At 39.3% G+C, this 10,238-nt stretch overlaps 1 protein-coding gene across 1 annotated transcript in view; it reads right to left on the bottom strand.

Annotated features, from left to right (window-relative positions):
- Positions 1-3,050: 3,050 nt before the first annotated feature.
- DOCK6 (dedicator of cytokinesis 6) overlaps positions 3,051-10,238 on the bottom strand; it is a 208,460-nt gene continuing 201,272 nt past the window's right edge. The window contains exons 48-50 of the mRNA XM_070934460.1: positions 7,532-7,638; positions 5,192-5,359; positions 3,051-4,626 (exon numbers count right to left, since the gene is read on the bottom strand). Coding sequence (XP_070790561.1) covers positions 4,584-4,626; positions 5,192-5,359; positions 7,532-7,638 — 318 coding nt within the window. The 3' untranslated portion in view covers positions 3,051-4,583. The remainder of the gene's footprint in view (positions 4,627-5,191; positions 5,360-7,531; positions 7,639-10,238) is intronic.

Genomic DNA, 10,238 nt, shown 5'->3' with positions numbered 1-10,238 from the left:
CCTTCAACTTGTTGCTAGCCAGAAGAACACAGGCTGTGCTGTTCGGTGGAGGGCACTTGCTCTACAGATATTGCCAAGTTTAGTCTGCACCTGCTAATATTCCAATGTCCTCCAATGCATGGGTTTCTGATAGAAAATTTGCTGGCATGCCATGTAGATAAAGCTAGGCTGTGTTTTACTATTGTACACTTAACATGTGTACTACTTCCAAGAGAACCAACTTTGCTATACTCTTGCTTTTCTCATGCCAATAACTTGCAGAAGTTGTGAATGCTCCAACACTGGAAATTTTTAAGAAGATATTGGATAACCATTTGTCTGAAGTGATGTAGGGTTTCCTGCCTGGGTAGGGGGTTGGATTAGAAGACCTCCAAGGTCTCTTCCAACTCTGTTATTCTATTCTATTCTATTCTATTCTATTCTATTCTATTCTATTCTATTCTATTCTATTCTATTCTATTCTATTCTATTCTATTCTTGTTCAGAAAACGGAAAATCATTCCATTTCCCACCTTGGGCCTTGATATAGTACAAGTGAATGCCTGAGAGAAGAGGGCCTCTTCACACAGGAGGCCACACTTTAGCAGATCTATTTATCTTACCTAAATAAATAGTTGGTGGTGTTTTTAGTGGCTTAAGACAGGCAATGAGGTGAAATAATCATTGTGTTCTAAGCTGCCACAACAGAACCCTTCTTCCTGTTCTATTTCTACTTGGATAAATTAGATGAACATTTTCTGCTGCTGCTATAAAGATCTCAAACTCATAGGAATTTCATTACCAGGATAAAATTCCAAGCAAATTTCTAAGTCACTCAAGCTGCCTTCCCCACAACTGAGTGCATTCCTCCAGTATTGCAGCCAATTTGAGGAGACATTCCTCTCCTTACAATCTCTTGTGGTATTTAAAGCACTATGGTAACAATATAGTTTGAGCTTTGAGTAGCTCATTTCTAACAAGGAATTTGATTCCAAAAGGTTTGCAAATCTATTTTTCATCCCAATTTTCAATAAAGGGGCACTCCCAATGTTGTATTCTATACCCAACTGTTTCACATCCCTTTTTATAATACCTGGTCACTTTGAAATGTATTTAATTGCAGAATTCAACACATGCACATAGGGTTATGTGAGAACATCCAGAAGAGCCCTGGTGGTGCAGTGGTTATAATGTAGTATTGCAGGCAAACTCTGCCCATATCCTGGCGTTCGATCCTGATGGAACTTGAGGTTGATTCAGCCTTTCATCCTTCTGAGATCAACAAAATGAGGATCCAGCTTGTTGGGGGCAATATGCTGACATTGTAAACTACCCAGAGAGTGGTATAAAGTACTATGGAGCAATATATAAGACTAAGTGCTATTGCTAAGTCTGTAAAAGATTCTTCCATTTGCAATTATTTCAAGAAAAGCATCAGCCCCTTCCCTTTGCCTTCCAATGGAATGTCCTCCATCCTAGAATCACTGACTTAGAAGGGATTTGGAGGATTTCTAATGCAATCTACTGCCCAGGACAGAAATCCCCAGACCATCCTAGACAAATTGAAGTCCAACTTTTGCTTCAATCCAGGGATTGAAATATTCATCACTCTGGGGAACAGGCTATTTTGCTTAATAACTCATGTGCTCAGAAAATTGCTGAAGCTTGGTTCTTCTTCTACTTTTGGACCTATGGACCTATCCATACCCTCTTCCCCAAGACAGCTCTTCTGGTTTTTGATGACTCCTTTCATGTCTCTTCTTTAGGCTATTTTTCTGCCATCAGAACAAATGTGCAGGGCCCAGCCTCCCCAACACTGACATTTAGGAGTTTTGTTGCTCCCTACTTTCTTGGCCAAGCAATGTTCAACTCTAACGACTCCTCTGACAAGAGATGGACTACGTACTGCAACTCTATCATTAGCTTCTTCATCCAATTCTCATTGCTACAAGGATCTCATATCTGCCAATAGAATCCTTCCATCATTGTAATTTTTTATCCTGCTTGACAAGATTATTTAATGGTTCCTGAATAGCAGACCTTCCTGATTTTACTTTGCTTTATTTATTGTTTCACTGTCATATTCACAATCTTTTTTCTTCAAATTTGCACTTGTCCCCCTCACCCCATCAATTGGCTTTTGTTGATTTTGAAAATCTAAAAAGGATCAAACCTGGGCAGTATATGGATGGGAAGCCCAACTAATAAATTGAAAACTATCCCAAAAGATGGCAATGACTAACCATTTCCATATTGACTTAGCCATCCATCTTTCCAAGGCTGGATAAACTGAGGACACAGATTGTTGGGGGCAAGATGCTGACTTTGTGAATTGCTTAGAGAGGGCTGTAAAGCACTGTGAAGCAGTATTAAGTGCTATTGCTATATTGTTAAAAGAAAATCATGTGGATAAAATTCCCAGCAATCGCTTGGCTTGGAAAGTTTACCTCTTTCATAGCAAATAGTCAATTACCCCAATGACTCTTCTTCAGTCATTCTATGCCAGAGATAAAGCCAAACTGGGCACCTTACCATGATATAACAGCTCTACAGATCTGGAAATAATGCTGAAGGACAGTCACATCATACTTCTCCAAATACAGATAATTCTGGCTAACAGTTTACATTAACTAAACAACTGAATATGTTTTTAGAACTGCAGGCTTTGCCAATGTCAAAGAAAAGATTATCACTAGCTGCCCAGTAAGGAAGAAGAGATAAACTATCATATCAAGGCAAAAGCAAGAAAAAGGACCACACAACAATAATAGCACTATCTCAACACTATCTCCCCTTATAATTTTCAAATATTACACAGAATCTTCAACTTTTGTTTTAGCAATGGGGGCTGGAAATTTGATCTTTTCAAAAATGTAAATTCATGGGACACAGGTTCCATCACATTGCTGATTTCATTATGATATCGGATAAATATAGCTTGTATGGATTTCTTCAGTGCCTGACATGCAAATAAGACAGGCTTTGGTATCCATGAAAAAGAATGGGGCCAGACATTTCATATTTCATTTTAATAATTGTATTATAAATAAAGTTTATTATAATTTCCTCAAGACAATAATCAAGGCTCAGCTATCCATCATAGACTTGGAATAAGACAGAATTCTGATCTAGAGAAAATGTTGGAGGTGTATTTCGATTCCAAACAGGAGCAGCTTTAGATAAAGACTCACAGCCATGATGAGCTGCTAACCAATTGTTGCTTTCTACCGTTATTGAAGACTTCAGTTTAAAGGGCTAGGTTGAATCATAATAGTCAGGACATCCTTGTATTTAAATGGCAGTGTGTTTCTGTATGTTCCTGAAAATTAAAAAGACAATCTGGAACATTCTGGAATATAACTTCATACTTTTTCCAATTAAATCAGAGTACTCTTCAGACATATTCCACCTATCTTCCCAGAAATCCTTCACCCTACCTCTATAGAGTCAAGGGCTCTGCCCAGGAAAATATTTCTGAGAAGAATATATATCATTTACAATTCAAGTTTAGCTTGCATCATTTGCTGGGGAAGCATGGGTGAGAGGGGGAAAAGAGAGAAACATACAAAGAGGAAAATATGCTAATTTTCTTAAGAAACAAATGCACAAACCACCTATGTATTTGATTTCCCTTCACCCATCCTACCTCCTCATCCTTCTGTAGAATGCACAGATGTAGTTTGTTTGCATGTGTGAGAGGGAAGGAGAGAGTGAGTGACAACGTGCCTCTTCTGGGAAAGACTTTAGAAGTTTTTTGGTCCATGTAGCAAATATAGATAAAAGATTCTAAAAAGTAGTTTAGGAGCTCTTAATAAAAACCTGGGAGACAGGACAAAGAGCAACAGAGATAAAAATTATAATTCCTCGGTTTCAGCCCAAACTCTGGCTAGGAAGATCAAGGAATCAAATCCAGGTGTTATAAGGTTTCAATCTTCTAACCTTGACCTAGATACCACTATGTTCTTCCCTGAGTTAGGAATGAGATCCAGAAACTAAGCCTTATGGATTCTTATAGATTCTTATGGATCCATAAATAACTGGATATTTCAAGTGACCAAAAGCCAAAAAAGTGTGAAAAGAACAGAACAAAAGAAGAGATTGGACGAATAGTGGAGGGTTTCAAATTCTTCAGCTAACCTCAGCTTTCAAAGAGAAAGCAGCAGAGAAACCACAATGAAGGAACCTCCAAGTCCATCTAGAGTTACATTTTGGATCTACCTGCTGTATATGGAAATTCAAGGTCAGTGTCTATGACACAACTCTCCACTTGGATCAAGAAGATCTGCAGGAGATCTGACCTAGCCTTCCCAACCCAAATGGCTGTGTGCTGAGAAGTTTCCTGAGGGTGGAGCTCAGTCTTCAACGGCAGAATGTGGGAGCCAGCTCTTCCCTACTACCATCTTCAACAAATATTTTCCTTCTATTTGATTGAAACTCTGTCTTCAAATCTTGAACAATGCCAGGGAAAAATAGGGCAAGAATCTCAATACTGTCTTCCAGTGCAAAGTAAGTGCACAATCCTTCATTAAGACTGAAACTCTGTGGCTGCAAAGTTCAGTACTTCCTCTCATAAATTAGGCTCCTTGCAATTCAAGAAATCCAGGTTAGGCTTCCATCTTCCGCAGACACAATCTGTTAAAGGAGTTTCTGGGGGAGAAATAGAAGAAGGTTTTCAAACAAATATTGGAAAGGAATTTACATTATGTGGGGAAAGAGTGAAATAGCAAAAGCAGAAATGTATACTTCTCCTGAATAAAGAAAAGAACTGCATTAGATTTGGGTCTGATTCTGAAGCAGGAACTCTCTAAAACAACTGGCAAAATCAGAGTCATTATAAAATTTAAAGAAGCCCTAACATAAAAACTGTGTCCCTTGAAAACAAGCAACGGACAATTTACAGTGCCCCTGTGCTACTTTTTGACATTCTAAACATTTGGGTATAATCCAACAGTATAGCACCTTGTGTTGGATAGCCGCATAAGGTTATATTTCCTGGTTTGGGGGAGCAGAATTCCTAGAAGAATTAAGTGGGATTCATTTATGTCCTAAGGAACAAAAGATGTAAACAAAACCAACAAATTAGGAAAGGCTCCTAAGTGTAATAGTGGTGAAATTGTACCAATAAACTTGCCTGTGCAAAGCACTTTGATTCTGAGCCTCCATTTTGAAGTGTTTACTCATACCAGAGGCAAGCTGGGCATGTAGGCCTCACCTGTGTGCAGAATGAGGGGCAACTGGTGTGTAGAGTTGAGGGATTTTGTGGTTGAGTAGTGGGTGCAGGGCTTCCTTTAGACGCTGGTAATTCCTCTCTAGTTCTCGCAGGAACTCACGTTGGTCTGGTCCAATCAGTGTCTTGCTTTTACGAAGGGCATCTTCACATCTAAGAAAATATTCAGGCGGATATGCATGATGGCAATGGCTTACAGAGTCCTCAAAGGGTTTTCTGTCTCCTCCTTAGGGCTATTTACTGATGTCTAAGTGTTCCAACCTTGATCTAATTGCTCCCAGCTTCTAGCCTGAAATGCCGTCAAAGTGAGATAGATTTTTGAAGTGTCTATTAGACTTAGAATGTTCTGGGGACAAATCTTTCTCCTCAGATCACCCTTACTGAACTGCAGAAGGCCTTGGCAATGAACTTATGTGCTGCAAAATGTACTCCTTTGAAGAAATCCTTTCAAAAGATTGGCTTTACTTTTAGTTGTCTGGACCTTTTTAGAGGAAAAGCTGAATATCAAGTTAATAAATAGACTAAAGTTAGCCAACCAAAAGGGGACTGTGTAGGCCTGGCTGACATTAAAGGAAACTATTTTCTTTGGTCCACTAAGAACTGAAACAATTTTTTTTTTTTTGCAAAACTCAATACAAAAGACAAAATACACAACTGTATAAGTTGTGTATGAGGGATGGACAGCAGTGAATTATTTAGCATTAGCCCACCTTTCTAGAGGCGCTGTATCTATCTTTCCTTGTTAAGACAAAATTGTCAAGAGAAATTGTTACCGCCAGTATGTGAACGAAGTTGCTTTAATTAACATAATGAAATGTTAGATGCTTCTAAGAGCATGCCATAAGAATTTTCCATAAATAACTTTTACCCAGTTTAAAATGATCACGGGTCAGAGTAGGAGTGGAGAAGAATACTCAGCTCTATAAAATATTCAAAAAGAGATACTGACACAAATGAATTGAGGCAGCTTTGTTACTTGACAAGTGGTTGTGTGTAAGGGCCGCTTCAGCTATCTTCTTTTACTGGACCAGGAAGAGCCAGATAAAAGTCCACCCTCACTCATGAAGCTCTCTTAGACAGTCCTATTTTTTTTTTTAGTCCAGCCTAACTCTGTACAGTTGCTGTTGTAGGTATAAAATTAGGGGAGTCGTTCCCCCCACCCCCAGCTTTCAAGAGAAAATACTGCATTTGTGCTGACTATCTCCTATGACCTGAAGAAGATTAAAAGATAGTCACTTCTGAGCTGAACTTGAATGCTGGTGAACATGTCCACATGCTTTCTAAGTACTAACCAGAACATCTTTGCTTAGCTACTGAGCTTAGATATAGTTGGTTAGATACTGCCACCTGCTGAAAGTATACACAGGAGTCTCTTCTTATTTTATCTCCAGAACATCTAACAGAGAGAGGCCAAAGTCATTGGTGAGTCCCATATTTGAAAAGGATCTTTTACTTGGCTCTCCTCAATCCATTAAAGGAACCTACCTCTCCCCAACCACAGTCTATTCCTTGGAGCACTGTACTCTGCTGATTTTTTGGGATCCTCACCACAGTTCTATTAACCTGGATATGTATTACTTTGATATATTTTGTGTGTGGAAGCAGGATGCAGGTCAATACAGTAAAAGCAGAGTATTCCATTAGCTCTTCTAGGGAGCACATGGCAGAGACATCCTTCATCTTCATGCTCCAATCCTCTTAACAACCTCCTCCCAGAGCTGCTATTCTGGAAAGCAGAATCGTTCGGGAAGGTTAGTTTGTAAATTCACATTACAATTAAAACAGAATTCCAGTTGATCTTCCTTTAGCATAGCTGGAAGTTATTTTAATTGTAATGTGAATCAGGGAAATCTGTGTCTAAGAAGCAAGCTCTCTAAAGTTATTATCTAAGAAAACTTTTTCTGTCCTGTACAAATTCTGTATATGCCTTTTCACTGACCTTCTCAATATTATTTACAAAAGAAATCCCCTTCATTCCTTAAGACCATTTCTGGTATATCAACTTGGAGTTGCTTTTAATGCTGCCCAAAAAGACATTTCTTGACTCTATTACGAAGACTCATATAATCTAAATGGGTCTCTGCAAAGGGAGGAAAAGCACGCGGGAATCTCAGCCTCATGTTAATCCCAGCAATGATGTTCTGGGATAAAACAGTTGCATCTGGATTAATGTGAGATGTTTGCAAGTTTTAAGGGTCATTTCTAATCTAACACATCATACTTGGATGGCTATCTATATTGAGAGTTTTGCCTAGAGGTCTTCTTGGGTGGAGCCCACTTTATTTTCCCACCCAAGCCTTTACATTATGAGCATTTGTGCATTACCTCTTAGTGAAATCTTTGAAGCACAGTCGGAGTTTGTTGTGGTGTCGATAGAGCTTGGGGTCATCAGGAATCTCAGCCAAAAATACCTGTGCCACTTCCAGAGGACCCTGCAACAAAAAGGGCATGGAGATGTAGTATGGTAAAAATGCCTGAGCTGGAGCCAGGATCTGGGACACAAGTGGAAAGATTTCCTTCCCTTGCCATTCCATCTCTATCATACTCAATTTTAGGCTACTCTTAGACATCATCATTTTTATTTAATTATTAACCTGAATGCTGCCTCATTCACTGGCGTATCTTTAGAAGGCTTATACATTATAAAATAAAAAATAAAACAAGAACCAAGAAAACAGTAACACATAGACCATACACCAAACTCAAACAATTTTAAATCCAAGATGCCCTATCAAGAGCGCTATCAAGAAAGCTGATCATTTCATCCTGCCTCAGGACCTACTGAAAGAGGCATATTCCTAACGCTTTATGAAAATACAGCAGGAATAAGGTCATATGGACCTCAGAGAAAATGCTGTTCCAAGGGGCAGGTACAGAGAAGACATGTCTCCTAGGATCCTTTAAATGACATTGTTTTATAACCATTTTATTTATTTATTTTATTTATGTATTTCGTAAAGCATGTATTAGATAACAGATACAAGTGTAAACATAATTATGAATACATGAAATAGATAAGAATAAAAGGAAACATTAGGACAGGGACAGTAGGCATGCTGGTGCGCATAAGCATGCCCCTTAAAGACCTCTTAGGAATGGGGTGAGGTCTACAACAGACAGTCTAAGGGTAAAGTTTTGGGGGTTTGGGGAAGAAACCACAGAGTCAGGTAGTGCATTCCAGGCGTTGACAACTCTGTTACTGAAGTTGTATTTTCTGCAGTCTAGTTTGGATCGGTTTACCATGAGTTTGTATCTATTGTGTGCTCTTGTATTGTTTTGGTTGAAGCTGAAGTATTCATTGACTGGTAGGACATTGTAGCAGATGATTTTATATACTACACTTAAGTCAGATCGAAGATGGTGAAGTTCTAAGTTGTCTAAGCCCAAAATTTCAAGTCTGGTGGCATAAGGGTATTTTGTTGCGAGTGGAGGATTCTTCTCATGAAATATCTCTGGACTCGTTCGATTGTATTAATGTCTGATATGCAGTGCGGGTTCCAGACAGATGAGCTGTATTCAAGAATTGGTCTGGCAAAAGTTTTGTATGCCCTAGTTTGCAGTTCAATATTACCAGAGAAGAAGCTACGCAAGATTAGGTTAACAACTCTTAATGCCTTTTTACAGTGAGCTCTGGCACTTCATTTGAGATCATTTGAGATGAGTACTCCAAGGTCTTTGACAGAGTGAGGATCGTCTGCTAGGTCGTATCCGCCCAGCTTGTATTTTGTGTTCTGATTTTTTTTGCTAATGTGTAAGACAGAGCATTTGTTGGTTGAGATTTGGAGTTGCCAATCGTTTGATCATTCTGACACATAATCAAGGTCTTTTTGTAGAGTAGCAGCATTGTCGGTGGTGTTGAATAGTTTTACACCATCAGCGAAAAGAACACAGTTGCTTAGAATATGATTGCAAAGGTCATTTATATAAAGTATAAAGAGTGTGGGTCCCAAAACGCTGCCTTGGGGAACACCGCTGATAACAGGTGCAGGGTTAGATAAGGCATTCCCTATTTTGACTACTTGTTGCCTGTTTGATAGGAACGCAGCTAGCCACTTATGCAGGAATCTGGAAATGCCATAAGATTTTAGTTTTAGAAGTAGCTTGTCATGTATTGCTGAATCAAAGGCTTTATAGAAGTCTATATAAATTGCATCTATTGATTTACCCTGGTTGAATTTTGAAGTCCATATGTTTTTGCAGTGTAAGAGTCAATTCTATGTCAATTCTACTTGGTCTTACTGGTTGGGCAGAAATGACTGGCCTCAGAAGAAAGATAGACCTGTAGGTAACCAAAGCCTGAGCCTAAGCCACAGAGGGGTTTAGAGGTGACAACACTGAATTGTACCTAGAAGTCCACTGGTACCCACTGCATCAACATAATCACCTTGTTTCCCCTCAGTGGTGAAATCTAAAAATTTTCCCTACCGGTTCTGTGGGTGTGGCTTTGCGGGCGTGGCTTTGTGGTCATGTGACTGGGTGGGCATGGCCACTCAATGTCACTCACATCAAGGGGTGCCTCGTCTGGCCACTCCCCTCCCAGCCATTCCTTGTCACACCCAGCCTCAACGTATCTATAGTTCTGTAAAAATGTTGTTCACCTTTTTTCAACTTTATTATCTACATACTATAGATGTATTTTCATGGACCTCTGAAAGGAGGAAATGGCTCACTTGCTTTGCCCAAGAGTGTGATAGGCAACAGGCTTTTAAGGGGCTGCCAGAAAGAAGGGGGGCCTATGTATTTTCCAAAGCATCAGAAGGCAAAACAAGAAGCAATGGATGGAAACTGAACAAAGAGAGAAGCAACCTAAAACTAAGGAGAAACTTCCTGACAGTGAGAACAATTAACCAGTGGAACTGCTTCACTAGAAAGGGCTTTCTTTTGCTCCAGAAGAAAATCAGAATAAAGGAAAAGCCTTCACAGGAAGAGGCTTTTTTGTTCTGCTGTGGAAGAAAAATAAAAGACAGAGAAATCTTCCTTGGAAGAGGCTCTCTGCTTTTGCTCCAGAGGAAGCAAAAGACAGTTTCTTTTG

Source organism: Pituophis catenifer, unplaced genomic scaffold (assembly GCF_029215685.1).
Source record: "Pituophis catenifer annectens isolate HBS135680 unplaced genomic scaffold, rPitCat1.0.hap2 SCAF_2, whole genome shotgun sequence".
Classification (NCBI taxonomy): Eukaryota; Metazoa; Chordata; class Lepidosauria; order Squamata; family Colubridae; genus Pituophis; species Pituophis catenifer.
Note: the sequence above shows the minus strand (reverse complement) of the source record. Positions and strands in the feature narration are given on the sequence as shown.